Below are 21202 nucleotides of genomic sequence, written 5' to 3'. Positions count from 1 at the left end.
TTACCTGAGACCGATGATTGGCTAATTATATATCGTTTTGTCAACACATTTGTACTGATCGTGTGTTGGTTAACCCCCACCCCCCTCATATGGGAGTTGCCATTAATTTAAATCTATCGGTGTCTGTGTGTTTATCAATTATGTTATATTTACTGAACTGACCAGGATTTAAATGTTACAGGATAATGTAGACTGCTTATAACTGAGAACTCGAGTAAAAACCATCCGACTTTAATGAATTCATCATCATCATTATCTACATATTAATAGGCAAGTATGTTTCTTTCAAATCTTTATTCTCAACTCGTGTGTATCGCAGGGATAATCTACGCATACTGTTAGAAATATATTTACCTGTAGATGTTCAGAAGGGGATTGCCCAACTCCGCGCAGTGGTCAAATTTAATCCGAGGAATCCCTTTATAAATTAAAATAGGATAAAAAAATTTGCAAGAAATGAATTTGAATAGAAAGAATAACTTCTTATTAGGCTTTCCCCTTTATATTTCTTCATTGGTATTTTCATAAAACCGTAATAGCTTGTTCCCTGTACGGGAAATTCGTGTTGTCAGGCGCACAACAGTTCACCTATTCACCGCCAGGTTCAGGAGTTCGCCCTGTCGCCAATAGATGTCAGCAAAGCAGATAAATCTAAATCCTTCACAGTATTCCACGTTTATTTATTATTTAATGATATTAAGGTACAAAAACAAACTAAAATTTGACTAAAAGATAAACTATCATTTATAAACTATAAACTGAAGGACAATATTGTGATTTAAAGCCGTGGTAGTTTACTATGAGCCTTCTGTATCCGTTGACACTCGCAGGGAGTTATGAGTAGCTATAACATGACTAGCTACTTACATCACGGCGGTACAGTAATAGTCTACTAAAATGAGTTGATAATAATACGATACGTTTTGTTGTGTTATTTACCCTTTGTTTGAAAAGCCGAGAGTCGTGTCTCTTACCTGAGATCGATGATTGGCTTATAATCAATTAGTTCTGTCTGTTCAATGTTATTCACCGAGAGAACTGATTGTTTGTAGGTTCTATACGTTCCATAATAAATTGTCTAATGGTGCCTGAACATAAACTATTTTACAGTAATAATTGCCGTTAAATTTACTGAATTCATTGGTCATAAATTTTACATGACAAAATGGGCTTCTGAACTTTTCGTTACGGTAACTCGAGTAAAAACTAACAGTTTTTTTTATGAAAATGTATTACAAGGGTTAACCTTTTATTATGTGGATGAGTTCGTAAACCAGCATAATATAGGGTCTTTATTTCCTATTGTACCACACAGTATATATTCATAATAATTAATAAGAAATTAATTCAGTCCACTTTGAGCTCACTTCCCATTTAGGTATAAGCTATTATGTTTTCTATCGTAAAGTAAATTATTTGTGAATGAAAGTATTTAAAATTCATTGGCCTAGGTCTTGTTTTATAATCAAACAATACTCATTCACAACAGTTAAAATCGATGTAAAATCAAATTATAGCCAGAATTATAGTTTGAAATATTAACTTCAAGAACATATTGATAAAAAAATCATGATTTTAACATGAAACTTAAACAAATAAACCAAGAATACGGTAAAACCATTAATAGTTTAATTTTACTGTCCCAAAGCTAATACTTAAAATTCTGGTAAATTATTTGTGAAAACAGAGCCCACGCTTAGTTTACTATTTGGTAAATAACACAGAAATCATGTGACGGACAAAAGGAGCAATCAGGAATCAGGGAAGGTCAAACAAAAGATAAGGATAATGAGTTGATAAATTGGTATTGGAATAATTCGGGAGCGATGATGACCTTGGAAACGGAGTCATCGAGGACGGGGACTCTTAGGGCGACCCACCGTGTAGTAGTAACCATTAAATTATTGAAATAGCTACTGTGTGTTTCAATGAGATATTTTTATCGAGTTTCAATTAAGTTTGTTCCCCTAGATCCTTTGTCCCTGAATCAGCCAGTACACGAATCTGAAATGCATGTACTGGAAACAATTGATTATTTTGTAGAACTTATAAAGAGACGAGCCTGTTTATGCATTTATGGCAGATAATGTTGTATAACCAGACATGTTGTTCAAATTAATTGATTCCCGGTAAATTGTGGACGCCTGCATATTATGGCGGAAAGATCTCAGCAGATGTGTACCACAGTTTCGTTTGATTTGCAAGTACTAAACTATGCTTACAGTAGGTACAGTTTTGAAACTACAGAAGTGCACTTTTTGGTTTGTTTTACTTTATTTTATTTGGCAAAAATAGTTCATAAGCTGGTAAACTATCAAGAAATAAATACCAAATTTTAAATAATATCATGTTTTTTTTTTCAGAATCACGTCTTTTATAATAGTTGACACAAATTAATAACTTACCCCTTTCGTAGACGGTTTTCCAATTAATATGTTTTTATCTAGAAAAATACTACTTCAGTGGTGGCTAAAATTGTAATACCTCGATGAATTGAGCTACATTTCCCAATTTATCTTCCGTTTTCAGTTAGATTCAGAAGTGTTGAAATATACTACGAATTGTTCCTTTTCTCCAACTAACAGCATTAATTCAAACACTCTTATTCACATAAATTGGCCTTAGGCCATTTTTAAGCTGCGTCAAGTTATGAAGTGACGTTTTGTAAGCTAGCCAATTTTAACTAAATAAGTTAACTTTAGACCTATAGTAATAAAACAATTGTTGTTTGTTCTATTGGCTTATAATTGTGACTTGTGAGATACGTGCTGAATAACGTAATGTTTTGAAATAGTTCTCATGAATTACTTAGCACACCAAATATATTCACTCATACATTGAGTGATTATTTTTAATATTTCTAAATATAGTTTCTGGCATAATATTTGAACCGGTCATACATATGTTTTGTTTCAAGAATCAATTATTACCATTCAACCATTTTGGGACGGTAAAAAATAAATTACAAATAAAAGTATAAGATTCTTGCAGAGGTTCAAATTATCAAGTGAAAAAGAAAAAAAACTAAACAGAGCTATTAATTGTGTCAAGCAAACATTCACACAATATAAAAGATTATTCATTATATTAAAAAAATAAACCTAACTGTAAACAATCCTACTTTGACTTTGACAGTTATCATCGTGTATCACAGCTTTTTGTTGCTGCTTAGTTCAAATTAGCCGTTGTCATATATGCAAAAAAGAAATAATAATAGTGCTGCACCCTGTTTAGAAACCTTATAACTTTCTAATGCTATTGCATGTTATAGAACCAATATGTAAAGTTGAAACAGCTGACTAAATTCTTCAATTCCTTTTACACATGAATACTCATAAGGTTAACATGGGGAACTGCAGAGCCACTGGGGTAGAGTCCGAAAGGATTTTTGAGATAAGAATACAGTAGGTCTTTATTTTAATCGGGAATGTTAGCTTTCATCATGCCAAATTTTAGCCAAATCCGTCCAGTAGTTATTGCGTGATTGAGCAACACACAAACTCACAAACTTTCAGATTTATAATACAGTATTAGTAAGATAAGATTCACTAAAATAACTTAACGCGCAAAGGTTCGACTAATCACCGCTAGGTGCGCCACCCATAACCGGAGAGCGGCCAAGTTCCCCCTGTCACCACTAGATGCCAGCAAAACAGATAAATCAAAATCCCCACCAGTATTCAAAGTTTATTAATTATTTTCATAACATAAAAGAACAAAAACAAATAAACCTTTATCTGAAAGAAACCCTATCATTTATAAATTATTAACTATAGGATCATATCGCGATTTCTCGCCGTTGTAGTATACTTTGAGTCCTTTGTATCTGTTGGCACTCGCAGGGAGTTTTGAGTTACTAGAAGATCACTAGCTAATAACATCACCATTATAAAGTACATGTGCATTTAACCTAACTTTCTTTAACATTGTTTGTAAAGCCGAGAGTCGTGTCTCTTACCTGAGACTGATGATTGGCTTGTGATTTTTTTGTGACAAATCCATACTCTACTGCTACTCCCCATTATACATTAATAACTAGTAATGTCTGTCTGTATGAGTGTGTGTTGATCAATCCCGTTCAATTTGCTGAACCGACAGAGCTTAAATACACTCAAAAATCCATTAACACGATAACGCGAGTATTACAAAATCAAAAGCTAGAAGAGGTTACGTGGGGGTTAGTCGTCACTAACCGATTTTAATGACATTTGGTACAAACGTGGACTTTAACTTACTATTATTCGAATTACTTTTCACACCAGCATAATGAATAATGAATATCTATTTCCAATTTACGAAACACAGTATCTATATATTCTTGTGCTTATAAAGTCAAATATTCACTGACTCACTGATCACAGTATCTCAAAAACTACTAAACAGAACTCGATATTTGGCATAGAGATTCTAGTTGGGTTCTAGGTGTGCAATAAGTAGCGTTGTCATGAAATTCCATCACGGCTCTATCCCAGTGGCCTCTAAAGTTCTTATGTTATTCTTATGGAGAAATGATTTGTTCACATTTGAACAGATGAGTATTTTTGAATTTTATCCTATACTCTTATTTGAGCAATGTTTGCTTGTATGCTTGCTTGCACAAAGATCTCGAAAACGGACGGCTTCGACGATTTCCTTCAATCCTATACTTTTGTGAGCAATGTTTGCTTGTACGTATATTTTGACAGGGGCCCGGTGGACTTTGAAGGATCGGCAACCCTCACCACTACACACATACTCACAAACACACACACACACTCACCGTACTGTACTCTGCTAGTACTGTAATTACATAAATTCTGTATGCCCCTATTTTTTAATTAATACCATGCTTTATTCGGAAACAATGCTATTTTACTTGACGTTATTTTATAAAACTGTATGGGCCTGTTAATTAACTATTATGTATCTAAGGAACATGTCGGCCTTAGTCACCAACAAGACTACAAGATCGCGCCACTCATCATATTTTGACCTCCATTCGAACTTGGCTTGAAATATCTATCTTCGTACGGTCGCCATTTCAGAATAAAGTAAAGTATTTAATTGGACTTGAAATGTCAATAGGTTTTGTTTCCTTATATTTCAGTGGTTTTAACACTACAGTTTTCCAAACTATTACTCCTCTATCTATTATAAGGATGAGTTCTGAGTTTTGCACACTGCCCCTTCTTAGAAGACCCACCAAGTTTGTACGTGTTCACGCTTTCCTAATGAACTCTTTTAAATTCATTGGTCTGTCAATAATTTCCCTGCTTGGTGTGTTTTTACTTATTCAAACTGCGTTTTGTAATCAGTTATTGTAATAGAGATTGTGAACTAATGCGATTTTGCTCGTTTATAAACTAAAACAAGACAATAATATCGACGAATTTACTTTAAATAGTGTAATCAGACTTCTCAGTGCGTTGATGGGTGTTTATTGTGGTGACTTTGAGTGCTGATGTCAACTAAAAGTTACTCTGCTAGGTAGATGTTACAATTAGTGCTTTGATTTTAGCGAATTTCCCATATACGGAATAAGCTATTACCGTAGTACTCATGGTAATACCTGGAACCGGGAACGATTTCTGTTTCCATTTTGAGGTCCCCAGAGGCCAAAAACACCATCCGTTCAAATTCATAGCTTGAGCTACACTGATCTGATTTTGATGAAATTCGGTATAAAAAAGTAGGCTAAATAAAATCGAACGAGTTCGCAAACCAGCATAATAGAACTATGAGAACGAAGTTTAATGGGGGTTTCAAACGAATTTGATCAAAATGTATCCATAAACAAGCAAACTACGACATTTTATTTGTGCTCCTTAAAAAATAACATGGGGAGTTTAAATTTAGATGTTTTATCAATAACCGTTAAAGGCGTACAACAACGCTTCAGTGTAGTATCTCATTTGTTTTTAAGCTCCAAACAAATTTTATAAGAAACTGCAAAAGGTTTTGGGACCAAAATTGTTTTCATACTATAAAACCCCCATGCAATTCCGTGACCATAGTCCGATCATGCTGGTTCGTGAACTCGTTCGAAAATGTAGGTTTACACGTTTGTAAGAATCTGATCAAAATCGGATTGTTTTTATTCAAGTTATCAAGCTAACGTGCCCACACATTGTATGCATTTGAATATGGGAAATTCACTACAACATCTGAGGGGCGAAACAGTTCACCTATTCACCGCTAGGCGACCGAGTTCGCACTGTCACCACTAGATGTCAGTGAAACGGAAAAATCCAAATCCATGTCAGTATTTCAAAATTATTACTTATTTAACAATATTAAGGTACAAAAACAAATTAACCTTTTGCTAAATGATAAACTACTATGCATAAACTATAAGCTAAACAACAATTATGTGATTTAAAGTCGCAATAGTTGACTATGAGCACTCTGTATATGTTGACACTCGCAGTGAGTTGTGTGTAGCAAGAATATGAATAGCTACTAAAAAGCTAACGATATTTATTGAATGGTACTTTTAGATTTAAATGGATAGGTGGACTTAAAACCTATATAAACCCATTGTTTGCAAAGCCGAGAGTCGTGTCTCTTACCTGAGACCGATGATTGGCTTATAACAGTTTAAGTACTGGATAGTAAGCTATGTCCACTCTCCGATGAGGGCTGATCCTGATCCGATCGTTAGTTAACTCATACGACCTTGTATTAAATTCTGATTGTGTCTGTTTGTATTATTGAGTGTTATTCTATCAATTTAAATTTACTCAGCCGAGTTTACTTGAACGGGTATAGGGTGAAAATGAGGTTTTCCTATTATTGACTTTAGGGTTATAAACATTTGGTATTTCTTTCCAAGCCGTTTTAACGAGCTTAAACAATAATTTTCTATATTGAAGTGTCGTTTATGTCTTCTTTACAAAAGAGAAAACTAAAAAATTAATAGTAATTCCTGTGTCATTCCAGTGGAAAGTAATAAACTGTTGTATGCTGCTTATGTGTATATTGTAATGAAGTTTGGCAAAATTGTTTATTTCATTCTAACCTATTAATATTTTAATGAAAAAACACACTTAATTATACTCTGTTGCAGCAAACCCAAAAACTCATTCAAATGAATCTAATGTAAATAGAAAATGAATCTATCAGTAAGAATCCAGCCAGACCATTGAAAAGTAGCTTTGTCTGCAGGTGACCTGCGTTTGGGGTATTATTTTTTTATTTTATATCTATAATACTGTATTATTATAATACCGGAGGCTGTCCTTATTAAAAAGTCTACTAACTTATTGTAACTTCATTGTAAAGATCGTTTTATGGATTGTATTGAATATACATTTGTTATAAGCAAATTATATTTGCTTTTAATACATCTATATTGATAGTTGCATGTTTCTTTAAAACCTATTTTTCTCACCTCGTCTGCACCGTAGGTAAAAATCTACGCGTACTGGTGTACTGTGTAGAGATTTTCCTGTAGGTGTGCAGTATCCCTCTATAAATTAAAATAATCTCAAAAATAAAAACATAAATTAATTTAAAGTTAATTTTAAAAAATTAACATGGGTAAGGTATGGGTTCCTATGCTGGAGACGAAATAACAACGAAATATAAACAGAAAATCAAAACAAATTGAAGAACTTCCAATCACATGTTTTATTTACAGCCTGGGGTGAAAATAGAAATGTCTGTATAGATATTTTGGTCGAGTTTTCGACCACTGGACGACCTCTAGTTTATATTATCAGTCAGAACGCCTTCTCAGCTGGTCTATGACGATAATCTTTTTACATGTTTGTACAGATTTTCATCAAAATCACATGATCTTTTACCCAAGATATCATGCTAACGGACACATATACAGTTTGGACCAGCTAAAGTGTGACAATAGCTAACTCATTTACTATGAGAAGGACGGGTAACTTCTTATTGGGCATTCCCCTTCATATTTATTTATAAGTTGAGACTGTAATAGCTTTTTCCCTACATGAAAATTTCGTTAGTGTTGTTAGGCGCGCAACAGTTCGCCTATTCACCACCAGGGGTTAACCAAAACTCAAGGAGTTCGCCCTGTCACCACTAGATGTCAGTGAAACAGATAATTCTAAATGCTTTCCAGTATTCTAAGATTATTAATTATTAAATAATATTAAGGTATAAAAACATATTAACCTTTAGCTAAAAGATAAAGTACCTTTTGTCAATTATTAACTAAAAGAAAAAATAGTGATTTAAAGCCGTGATAGTGTAATACGAGTCCTCTGTATCTTTTGACACTCGCAGGGATTTTTGAGTAGCCACTAGTACAAGAGTAGCTTCCAACATCAGGTATATGATTTCTGGGCCCATAACCTCTGTTAAATTATAAATTGTTTTAAAAGCCGAGAGTCGTGTCTCTTACCTGAGACCGATGATTGGCTTATTATATCGTTCTGTCAACACATAGATTTGGACTGATCGTTAGTTGGTTAACTCACGATGAACAAATGAATCTCTCTTTCCTATTGTACCAAATACAGGTGACAAGGAGACAATCATACAAATTATTAATTGATGTCACCTTAATCAAATTTTCCATAAAGGGTATAAGCCATTATTGTGTGTATTATGTTAAGACATAAACACGGGACCGATTTACCTTCTCGTTTTGACGTCACAAGAGGCCAAAAACACCATGACGGATTTTCAAAAAAGAAGTTACATCTATCTATTCTGAACTATCTGTTCTGAATTATCAAAGTTTTAACCGACTACTTGATTCCCGTAGCCTACGTATGACGGGCTAACAGCCAGTTTCGTATTGAACACATAAAACTAAACTATTTCAGCGAATAATCATAATCAGAATTTGGGATCAGAGGTTTATAGGGTAAAGAAAAAAAAAACAAAAAAATTGGGGTTTCCCATTTTTGACTCAAGAGTGATGACAATTTTGTATTTCTTTCCGAACTGTTTAGAGCTAAAATAAATAATTTGGTATATTAAGGCGTTATTGTATGTACCGTATAACTTTTACAAACGAATAAATGTCCAAAACGTGTTAATTGAAAATCCACACCTTTTTTGAAGTAGAGAGCAAAAAACTGTTGTATTTTGCTTGTTTATGGATTTATTTAAGTGAAGTTTGGCAGATTTGTTTATTTTATACTGAGCTTATCAATAATTCAATGGGGAAAACATTCCTAATTATACTCATTGTGGCAGCGGACCTACAATGAGGACCAACTAAATGTGACAATAACTAACTCTTACTATGTCCAGGACGGTTAACTTTGGGCACTTCTCTTTATGTTTCTTTATAGGTCTTTTCATGAGACCCGAATATCTTGTTCCCTATATGGGAAATTCATTTAAATTATCAGGCGCGCAACAGTTCACGTATTCACCGCCAGGGATCAACCATCTAAAACGATCGGGCAAGTTCTACTAGTCTCCACTAGGTGTCCGTAAACTAGATAAATCTAAATCTTTGTCAGTATTCCTAGTTTATTATTTATTTTTATAATATTAGGGAACAAAAACAAATCAAACTTTGATTAAAAGATAAACTATCATTTATTAACTATAAACTAAGGACAATTGTGTGATTTGAAGCCGATGTTGTTTAATATGAGTCCTGTGTATCAGTTGACACTCGCAGGGAGTTTTGAGTTGCTGGAACATGACTAGCTACTATCTTCACAAATTTTTATTTCAATCCAATTAACTTAAGTGTGATTAACACTATTGTTTGAAAAGCCGAGAGTCGTGTCTCTTACCTGAGGCTGATGATTGGCTTATCTCGTTCTGGCCACACATCTATTTGGACTGATCGTATGTTGGTTAAACCTTAAACTAAACCATATACAAGTGTCTCACTCTCTAATCTAAATTTATTGTTGTCTGTCTGGAATCTGGATAGGATAGAGTTTGTTTGATCAATCACGAGAAATTTACTGAACTGGCCAGGATTAAATGTTACAGAAAAATTTCAACTACTGAACATGGATAACTCCTGTAGAGACCATCCGATTCTTTATGAAATTTAGTACAAACGTGTAAACCTGCTATTATTCGAATGAGTTCCCAAACCAGCTTATGATGGATCTAGATTTCCCATTGGGCTAAACACAGTAGACATTCATAATAATCATCAATTCAGGTCACTATAGCCAATTTCCAATAAAGGGTATAAACCATTACCGAGTGTATTATGATAAGCCATAGACCCGGAACCGATTTACCTTTTCGTTTTTACGTCCCCAGAGGCCAAGAACACCATCATAATAATAACCCATACGGTTAACATAGGAAATTCCAGAGTCACTGGGGAGCGGCATTAAAGGACTTTTAGTATAATAATAGGCTTATATGTTAATCTGGAATCAGAGCTATCATAATGCTAAATTTCAACGCAATTTGACCGTAAGTTAATGCGTGATTGTACTTCAACAAAAAAACAAACAACACAAACTCTCACATTAGTGTGATTCATTTAAAATGTCAAGCGCGCAACAGTTCACCTATTCACCGCCAGGTTTAGGAGTTCGCCCTGTCTCCGCTAGATGTCAGCAAAACAGATAAATCTAAATCCTTTCCAGTAGTCCAAGTTTATTAATTATTTCATAATATTAAGGTACAAAAACAAATTAACGTTTAGCTAAAAGATAAACTATTATTTATAAACTATAAACTAAAGGACAACATTGTGATTTAAAGCCGTGGTAGTTTACTACGAGTCCTCTGTATCCGTTGACACTCGCAGGGAGTTTTGAGTTGCTAGAACATGACTTGCTACTAACCTCACTGCGTTACACTACTTCACAATTACCTATTAATTTACTAAAACATTTATTTGTAAAGCCGAGAGTCGTGTCTCATACCTGGGACCGAGACCGATGATTGGCTTATAATCATCTAGCTCTGTTAGTATATTGTCATTAACCGAGTGGATCTATTGTTCGTAGATTCTATACGTTACACATGAAATATGTAATGGTGCCTGACCGTTAACTATTTTACAGTAATAATTGCCGTTAAATTTACTGAATTCAACGAACATAAATATTACACAACAAAATTGGCTACTGAACTTTCCGTTAATTATAGTAGAACTCGAGTAAAAACCAACAGTTTTATATGAAAATGTATTACAAACGTGTAAACCTATTATTATTTAGATGAGTTCTGTGACGGGCAGTCACCAAAAATTATTTTCTAAATCTTGGGATTATATTTCAAAAGTAAAAGACCTGGTAAATGGATTTCACAATGCATATACCAGTGTCAGAACATTGACATTTAGTATACAGAATTCTTGATGACACGTACCTTGCTCAATCGACCGACCCACAAAAACCGTGGACTTAGCATTTGTACTTTGGAGAGACTGAGGTTGGAGTTGACCGAAAGGAAGACACTTGGCCCCAGACTGTTCAAGGGGGTACTTCGCCTGTAACCTATTATTATGTGGATGAATTCGTAAACCAGCGTAATAATGGGTCTTTATTTCCTATAATTGTACCGCACAGTATATATTCATAATAATAAGAAATTAATTCAGTCCACTTTAAGCACACTTCCAATATGAGTATGAGCTATTATGTTTTCCATTGGAAGCTATACCTGAGACCGATAATTGGCTTATAAATATCTTGTCCTGTTCAAATACGTAAACGGGGTTTTCATCAACGTGTACAACACTATAGGGTCCATATTTAAAACTATTTAATAATCACTCCTACATCACAACCACAGCACACAACGCTGACCTAGAGAACTGAGTTCTTTAATTTCACCACCACCGTAGTGTGAAAAAGTGAGTTTACGCGACAAAAGTGTCGCTGTCGCGTGACTGATCGGTCAGCCGCAACACATGTAGCGACTGTCGCGGTGCATAAAACCGGCCTAAATGGTACCAAAGGCTGGTTGTATGTACCATATACCATACAATTCTCCCCACTGGGCTATACCATAGTTGCTATAGACTCCAAGGCCGGCCTAGGCAGAGTCGATGTCCTATACAACATTCCTGACAGAGCCTGTATATGGTAAAACTACTTCTCTCTACCCCATGACATGTACTGTCCGGTCAGACCCCGGCCGCAGCACACCTGCAGACTCACTGAATTGCGTGGGAATTGTTTGTAAACTTGCTAATTCTGGTATGGAAAAAATTTTAAATTGTAGATTTGACTACTGGGGTATATTACAACCTTTGTTCTGGAATTTTTTTAGTCTTAAAACTATCATTAAAATAGAACAAACGTAAAAATGTAAAACATGCTTTGGATTATTTCGTAATAAAAGTCTACCTGTATTCTTTAATCAACAGTTCAATTTAGGTTTCATAAAGGGTAAATAATAAAACATGTTGGTAACATGATCCTTTTATTATTCTTTACAAAAAATCTACCTTAAAAAAATTTCAAAGAATTGATTTAATTATTTAGATAAATACGAATCAGCCACTGTTTAGGTTTTATGATTTATTTCAGTTTAATGTCTTTAGATAATTAAACTTATAATTTTAAGAGTGGAATACATAGTTTTCGTCAACATTTTCATAATAAAGCATGGACCAACAAGAAATAAATCGAAATAGTAAAAAAACTAAAATTTTATTAGTTATGGATTCTTTTATTAGTTACGAATGTTTCTTGTACTCAAACTTAAGCCCGATAAATAATAACAGTAGAAAACAATTTCAAATCGAAATGTTAAAACAACTTCTTTAGGACATAATATCTGTAGGAATCTTTTTTATTAATTCAGTTGGTTTCTACTGTATAATTGGGTTTCAAACGAAACGTCAGGCTAAGTCATATTAATCACCTAATAATTTGGTGTGTAGTTAAATAACTTTTTCATCAATGTATAGTTCTGGAAAACCCCTCAGGCTATGTAATATTTCAAACAAGGTATAACATTTTTTCCCTAAAACCCAAAATCTTATCGGCCCTTTGATTTTAGATTTCTCGAAGTTCAAGCAAAAACTTTCTTAGATCAAGTAATATTTTTGACGTCCTAAAGTTTTGAGTTTGAATACAATTATAGATTTCTAGAAAGTTTTAAGACTTTCAATTATTATTTGAGCTCTATTTGCGTCAATTTTCTCTTCAAGGTAGGCCGAGCGTCGCTCCGTAGCCGAACCTAAAGTTGTGTGTGAACCTGTAGCTCTTATCAGGTTTGACAACAGGTCCAAGGTTTAGGAGAGTCTCCAGAGGTTCTTCGGTGGGAAGTGGGTGTTCCTGGGATGTCGCTGTATCAGGAGATCCCGCATGAGTCGGACGTTCCTGTTGGAAGACTTCCGGAGCAACTGTAGTCTTTAACTTGACGCTGTGTACCCTGGAGTTACAAGATTGTTAAGTAGTAAGAGGAAGCATATATTACCATAGACAAAAAGAATTAAATATAGACTGTCAGCCATGCTGAGGTTACCATAGGTTCTGGCGCACACCGCTGGGAGCGCCATGTAGTCATGGTAACTAAATGGCGCTCCCAGCGGTGTACGCCAGAACCTATGGTGACCATAGTAACCACAGAACGCCTTACAGTCTATATTTAATTCTTTTTGTCTATGATATTACATATAAACACGTATATATCACATAAAACCTATATAAAAACTTGTTAATCACATACAAATATTATTCCCAAAACTCTACATTGCATTTCAGGTCATTTTGCAAGATAAGTAAATAAATTGCAGAAATTAAATATTTTGACTAATCGTTACCTTATTAGCTCTTTAAGGAGCGATTTGAATGAGAAGCGCTTGAATGTTTCACTTGAAGGTCCTGGGGCCCAAACATCGTTGATCTCCTCAATATCCTGATTCTGTCTATCCTTATATTGAACTCCTTGGTCCTGAATCCACATATCCTTCTGAGCCTGCGCTGCTTGAGATGACGAGATGAGAATTATAGCCAGGACAATTGATATCTGTAGATAAGAATTAGTTATTTGTGCAACTAGTGAGAAAAGTGAGCAATTGACTCACGAATGGTTTCTCGAGTGAGGCAATTGTACTTTGAACTCGAGTTGCACATTATACTTTTCCTACAGTTACCATAATACAAATAAATTGGCGAAGAAACATAACCTATTTTTACACAGAAGTGAACTTTTAATATAACATTTAAAGTGAAGTGACAAATACAACAGTACAACAGCTGACCAGCTGATTTACAGCCAGTGTTGCCAACGTATTTCGCGCGCATATGACGTTGCACGTTGCCTGCATGTTATGCGCTCACTATTTCGTGCATTCACGTTGCAAATCTGGAGTGAGACAAAGTAATTAGAGAGAGACAATGTTAACATTGTCTCACTGATGAGCGAATTGGCCACTTTGCTTTCTCAAATCAGTGAGAGAAGAAGTACATTGTTAGGTAACTGTAGGAAAAAGATATTAAAAAGTGCTTTAGAAGTTGCTATTGATGTATTCTCAGAATTAAAAAAAAAATTAATAGGATATTTTGTATTGAAATTTGATAAACTGTGTATATAAGCTCTGTGTTTTTACATTCATAATTTGGTGTTACTAAGAAAGAAGCCTAAGTATTTCGGTTTATGGTTTTATTAGTTCTAAAATTCTAAAAGTACTGTGTCATAGAATCAGCTGTTTATGTTGAGCAATCCTATTCTTTAACCAGGGATGCCTGAAGTAATTCCATATTCAAACTAACACTATACTCGAGTTTCTGGCATAGTAGTTGAACCAGTCAGACATATGTTTTGTCTATATAATCAATTATTACTATTCAACCATCTTGGGGCGGTAAAAAATAAATTACACAAATAAAATGATGATCAATTTAAGTGGCAAAGTAAAAAAAAAAACGCATTTATATATATATTGTGACAAGCAAAACAAAAGTATAACCACGTCTTACAAAGGACCTTGAGGTTGACCTTACTTTAATATTTTACCATTAACTATTGAAATGTTATTCATTGCGTTTGTTAGTGGCTAATTTATATAACTATTGTTCAGCCATACAAGACAACTTAATATTACTTTCTAACCCCATGTGTGTTGAAGTATACATTTATAAAAATTGATTGACAGAGTCAAGAAATATTTAAAATACTGCCATTGCTAACGCAATTGTCGGATTAAATTATTTGCATTTGCGAAAATATATTTAAAAAAAAGTGTGTTGCGAAAGTATGGTAAATTTCAAATGTAATTTTCCAATTTAAAGTTGATACGATTTTTGGGGTTGCATGTTTTATTTTTATGTTAGTTTTAACAGACTATTATCTAGGCTGTAACTATCTGTTGAAATTTGTTTTTTGTTATTGCACCTTTAGTTTTCACTCCAAATATAACCAAAATGTTATTTCTTGTAACATGTATGAATGATAGAAATACTGTAATAGTTTCACCATCTATAGTTCGGCCGCTTAGAAAACGACCTGCGCGCTAATGCTAAACCAATGCTGGAGGAGGTCGCTTTCTAAGCGGCCGAAAGTACAGAATTTCATCAAAATCGGATGATTTTTGTTCAATCTATCATGCTGACGTACACGCACTTTGGACATTATAAATTTAAATATGGGTAATTCGCTAAAATAACTGAAACGCGCAACAGTTCACCTAATCACCGCTAGGTGCGCCACCCAAAGCCGGATAGCGGCCTAGTTCGCCCTGTCACCACTAGATGCCAGCAGAACAGATAAATCTAAATCCTTACCAGTATTCGGAGTTTATTAATTATTTGATGACATTAAAGAACAAAAACAAATTAACCTTTAGCTAAAAGAATAACCACCATTTATAAATTACAATCTATAGGACCGTATTGTGATTTTAAGCCGTGGTAGTTTACTTTGAGTCCTCTGTATCCGTTGACACTCGCAGGGAGTTTAGTGAAGCTATAACATGACTACCTACTAACACCTCACACTTCTACATCAATTTATTTCATGGTCGGCGAAGGCTGATAAATTTCTACATTGTTTGTAAAGCCGAGAGTCGTGTCTCTTACCTGAGACCGATGATTGGCTTGTGAGTTGTGACAGATTAGACTTAGACACTACTTAGTAGTGTCTGTCTGTATAACTGTGTGTTAATCAGTAAATCATTCACGTTCAATTTACTGAACCGACAGAGCTTGAATACCTACAAAAGTCGATTACCGAACTATCCGTTAACACCGTTTTGATTTTTGTGGTTTTCCAGTGTTCATTTAGATCAAATGGTTTTTGGAACAACGTTTACAACGATTTGAAGTTTTGCCAAGATTATCAGAAGCGAGCAGTAGTTTACATAGTTGTTCAGAAACTCTTATCAAACCAAGCCGTCGGGAATTTGGTCCTTGGGTCATAAGAAACGTAAATCATCATAGGACTAAGGTATATTTCAATCCGTTACGTGTCTGTCTGAATGTTTGAGGAATATGATGAAATTATAGTTTCAAAACCAAATTTAAACTCTCGTAAGAAATCGTACTCGGAGGAAGCTTTAGAGCGTAACTCGAAATATGACGGATAAGAATGTCGATGCTTGATGGCAAATCTGTGTTGGTACCTTAAGATAAAAAATTATGAAAATTGGTTGTGAAAAGAGCCGAATAACTCGGAAAAGAAAAAAGCAATATTTTAAAAATATGTTTTTACATAAACTAGCTGTTACTCTGGGGCTTCACCCCGTTTGACTTCATAAGTATTAATACTATTGATTGGTCAAGTTAAGCTGAAATAAACAAAAAATAATAAAGTAATATAGAAAAATAATCGCACCTGAAAATGAAAAAAAATAACATATAAATAAGTACAGCTGAGGTATTTTTTTACATTAGGTAATGGGAAGTTCCATATAGAAGGGAATTACGACCTTAAATAGCATTATTAATGGCACATCTTAATATTCATAATGTATATGAATTTTAATTCAGATGAGGTGTTTTTAGACTCTGCACACATCAAAACGAAAAAGTTAATAATCGTAATCTCTAGGTCTTTCCAGATTCTCTGAGATCTATTTTAAAAATCGCTATAAATACCAAGGCACGGAAAAGTTCGCCTATTCACCGCTAGGTGCGCCAGTGACCAAGTTCGCCTTGTCACCACTAGATGTCAGCGAAACAGATAAATCTAAATCCTTACCAGTATTCAAAAGTTTATTAATAATTTAATAGCACTTAAGAACAAAAACAAATTAACCTTTGGCTGAAAGAATAAACCACCATTTATAAATTATAAACTATAGGACAATATTGTAATTTAAAGCCGCGGTAGTTACTACGAGTCCTCTGTATCCGTTGACACTCGCAGGGAGTTTTGTGTAGCTATAACATGACTAGCTTCTAACAACACTCATCTACGGCTCGTCAAGACAAAAGAAAAAGTATCAGATTGTTTGAAAAGCCGAGAGTCGTGTCTCTTACCTGAGGCCGATGATTGGCTTGTAAGTTATGATAGATTTGACACTACATAGACTAGACATTACTTATATCCGCCCCCTCACCAATGTGAATTGTGAACTGATCACAGGTTTTTAACCCATACTCTACTGCTACTCCCCATCATGCATAATATTTTATGTCTGTGTGTGTAACCAATCACGTTCGATTTACTGAACAGACAGGGCACACAAAAATGTCAATTAATGAACTGTTCATTAACACCACCAAGACCAAATATGGTTTTCGGAACAACATTAATTTACAACGATTTGATATACTGTCACGATCGCAGAAGCAAGCAGTAGTCTACATAGATGCACGGCCTCATTTTTTTAATTTCAAAAATTCAAATAGCCTACATATATCACGTTTATAAGAAAATAAAAGATAAAAAATATTAATTTAAGATTTTAGGTTCAGTAATGAATTGGCGAAACTCACTTGACTTTTCAGACGTTATCAATTATTTTAGTGAAACAAATTTTAAGAAATCAATGATAATATACACCCTAGTATAGATAGACCATACATCAAAGTAAGGTTTTTGTAATCTATGGTAGTACCTTGAAGGCTACATTATTAGGTACAAATGGACAACCTAAAATAATGAGGCTATGAGTAGGAAACATTAATTTGTAGAAAATGCAAAAAAACAAGATCAGCTTTTGCAAAAATTATACAATATTCACAAAAAATGTTAATATTATGTCAAACTTTTATGTACATTGTGATTATTTGCCATTAGTTGCATAGTCTTTGGGTTGACTCTTTACTCTTTTAAACTCATATGAAATTATATGAATGTTATTCGTTATAAATAGCTCCTGTAATACTTTGCAATCACTCGATTTCGAGCAACATAAAATACACTATAGTTTAGCACAGATAATATAACCTACTAGTAATATATAACCTACCTAGTAGGGGTTATATTATCCGTGACTATAGTCATAGTACATCAACTTACTAAACGCGCCAAAAACATGTTAATTGTTTAGTTTTGTTTGGGCAGAAAAGCCAAACTGTCTCGGAAACGAAAAACCAATATTTTTTAAATATTATATAGATTTTATAAAATATAGTTACCGTATGTGATATTGTATTTTTAAAACTACATAAGCTGTTGTTTTGTTACTATGTTGTGCTATGGAATTTTCTTACAATTTTTATAGGTCATAAGGTTACGTGTCTGTCTGAATGTTTGAGGAATTATTATAAAATTAATAGTTTCAAAACCAAATTTAAACTCTCGTAAGAAATTGTACTCGGAGGAAGCTTTAGAGCGTAACTCGAAATATAACGGATAAGAATGTCGATGCTTGATGGCAAACCTGTGTGTTGGTACCTTAAGATAAAAAAAAATATGAAAATTGGTTGTGTAAAGAGCCAAATAACTCGGAAAAGAAAAAAACAATATTTAAAAAATATGTTTTTACATAAACTAGCTGTTACCCTGGGGCTTCACCCCGTTTGACTTCATAAGTATTAATACTATTGATTGGCCAAGTTAAGCTGAAATAAACAAAAGATAATAAGGTAATACAGAAAAAAATAGCACCTAAAAATTAAAAAAAAAAACATATAAATAAGTACAGCTGAGGTATTTTTTACATTAGGTAATGGGAAGTTCCATATAGAAGGGAATTACGACCTTAAATGGCATTATTAATGGCACAGCTTAATATTCATAATAAATATGATTTTTAATTTAGAAGAGGTGTTTTTAGATTTTTGAAACATCCAAACGAAATAGTTTAAAATCGTAATCTCTAGGTCTTTCCAGTTTCTATAAGATATACTTTAAATACCAAGGCGCGCAAAAGTTCGTCTATTCACCGCTAGGTGCGCCAGTGACCAAGTTCGCCTTGTCACCACTAGATGCCAGCAAAACAGATAAATCTAAATCCTTACCAGTATTCAAAAGTTTATTAATAGTTTAATAGCATTTAAGAACAAAAACAAATTAACCTTTGGCTAAAAGAATAAACCACCATTTATAAATTATAAACAATAGGACAATATTGTCATTTAAAGCCGCGGTAGTTACTACGAGTCCTCTGTATCCGTTGACACTCGCAGGGAGTTTTGAGTAGCTATAACATTACTAGCTTCTAACAACACTGTTCCAACATGAACTTGACGACGACATGGGTCTTAAGGATTAGACAAAAATTATTAGATTGTTTGAAAAGCCGAGAGTCGTGTCTCTTACCTGAGGCCGATGATTGGCTTGTTAGTTGTGATAGATTTGACACTACTTAGACTTAGACTAGATACATTACTTGTATCCTCCTGCTCACTGATGTGAATTGTGAACTGATCACAGGTTTTATTTTAACCCATACTCTACTGCTATTACCCATCATGCATAATATTGTATGTCTGTATTTGTAATCAATCACGTTCGATTTACTGAACAGACAGGGCACACAAAATATCGATTAATGAACTGTTCATTAACACCACCAAGACCAAATATGGTTTTCGGAACAACATTAATTTACAACGATTTGATATTCTGACAAGATCGCAGAAGCAAGCAGTAGTCTACATAGATAGATGCATGTCCCCATTTTTTAATTTCAACAATTCAAATAGCCTACATATATCATGTTTATAAGAAAATAAAAGTTAAAAAAAATATTAATTTAAGATTTTAGGTTCAGTAATGAATTGGCGATACTCACTTGACTTTTCAGACGTTATTAATGAGTTTAGTGAAACAAATTTTAAGAAATCAATGATAATATACACCATAGTATAGACCATACATCAAAGTAAGGTTTTTGTAATCTATGGAAGTACCATGAAGGCTACATTATTAGGTACAAATGGACAACCTAAAATAATGAGGCTATGAGTGGGAAACATTAATTTGTAGAAAACGCAAAAAAACAAGATCAGCTTTTGAAAAATGATACAATATTCACAAGAAACGTTGATATCATATCGAACTGGTATGTACATTGTTATTATTAAATAATAACAATATAAATAAATAATGGTAATAAATTTTATTACCATTAGTTGAATAATCTTTGAGTTGACTCCTTACTCTTTTAAACTCATATGAAATTATATGACTGTTATTCGTTATAAATAGCTCCTGTAATAACATTATATTGGGATAACAAAACATAAGTCATTCAGAAAAGAAATCAAAAACTACTTACCAAATACATAAGAAACATTGTTGCCAACACAAAATAAGAAAATACAACTTGGGTCCAGTTGTAATGACTGCAACTAACCAACTAATCTGGCAGTAAAGGTTGGTATGATTGAGTGGCTAATCTAAACCAGATCAGAGACAGGAGGGCTAAAATGACCTTGCTGGACACTTCCTAGCCAGTCTGTGAATGCATTGACAACAATCTGTGCAAATATTGACAACAATCCTTGCTTTTTACAACAATCTGTGCATATTGACAACAATTAGGCTAAACATTGGCAACCCACCTGTCCAAACATTGTTAAGGTATCATAATTTCATCAGCTGATCCGATCTGTAATGGTTGAAACTTATTAATTGTAGCAATGTGCAAATATAACTGGTGTGTGTGCAGTGGCAACAATCGTTCACAAGATTGCTTTCAATTATTTGTTAATTTTAGAAGCCTTTGTTCTTGCCATTAGATGTTTTCTCCAACATATTTTAAACCGCAAGAACAAAGGCTTCTAAAGGTATCAAATAATTACATTTTCTAGTTCTTGCCACTAGGAAAACAAATAAAATATTATTGCTTTGTTGAACCTTCTTTTTTCCTATGGCTGGGATTTTTCTTTCCATTTTAATTAGAAAACATTCTTTTTTGTTTTTACTCGAACTTTTCCTTTTTACACGAGTTTATAACTGG

At 33.8% G+C, this 21202-nt stretch overlaps 1 protein-coding gene across 1 annotated transcript; it reads right to left on the bottom strand.

Moving 5' to 3' along the window:
• Positions 1-12377: 12377 nt before the first annotated feature.
• Positions 12378-20624, bottom strand: LOC128992444 (uncharacterized). Its single transcript, XM_054416021.1, has 3 exons — positions 20519-20624; positions 13670-13875; positions 12378-13278 (listed from the first exon to the last, which is right to left on the bottom strand). The coding sequence occupies exons 1-3, from the start codon at positions 20534-20536 to the stop codon at positions 13050-13052; spliced, it is 453 nt and encodes a 150-aa protein (XP_054271996.1). The 5' UTR covers positions 20537-20624; the 3' UTR covers positions 12378-13049.
• Between the last annotated feature and the right edge of the window lie 578 nt (positions 20625-21202).

Source organism: Macrosteles quadrilineatus, unplaced genomic scaffold (assembly GCF_028750875.1).
Source record: "Macrosteles quadrilineatus isolate MER2022 unplaced genomic scaffold, UCM_ALF_1.0 Scaffold_4__1_contigs__length_99947679, whole genome shotgun sequence".
In the NCBI taxonomy this organism is placed as follows: Eukaryota; Metazoa; Arthropoda; class Insecta; order Hemiptera; family Cicadellidae; genus Macrosteles; species Macrosteles quadrilineatus.
This window is presented reverse-complemented; position numbering and strand designations above follow the sequence as displayed.

What these genes read in the sequence shown, in the direction of transcription:
- LOC128992444 (XM_054416021.1), bottom strand. An exon ending in CTCCTTAAAGAGCTAATAAG is followed by an intron (nt 13,279 to 13,669) that starts GTAACGATTAGT and finishes TTGTAACTCCAG; the next exon opens with GGTACACAGCGTCAAGTTAA.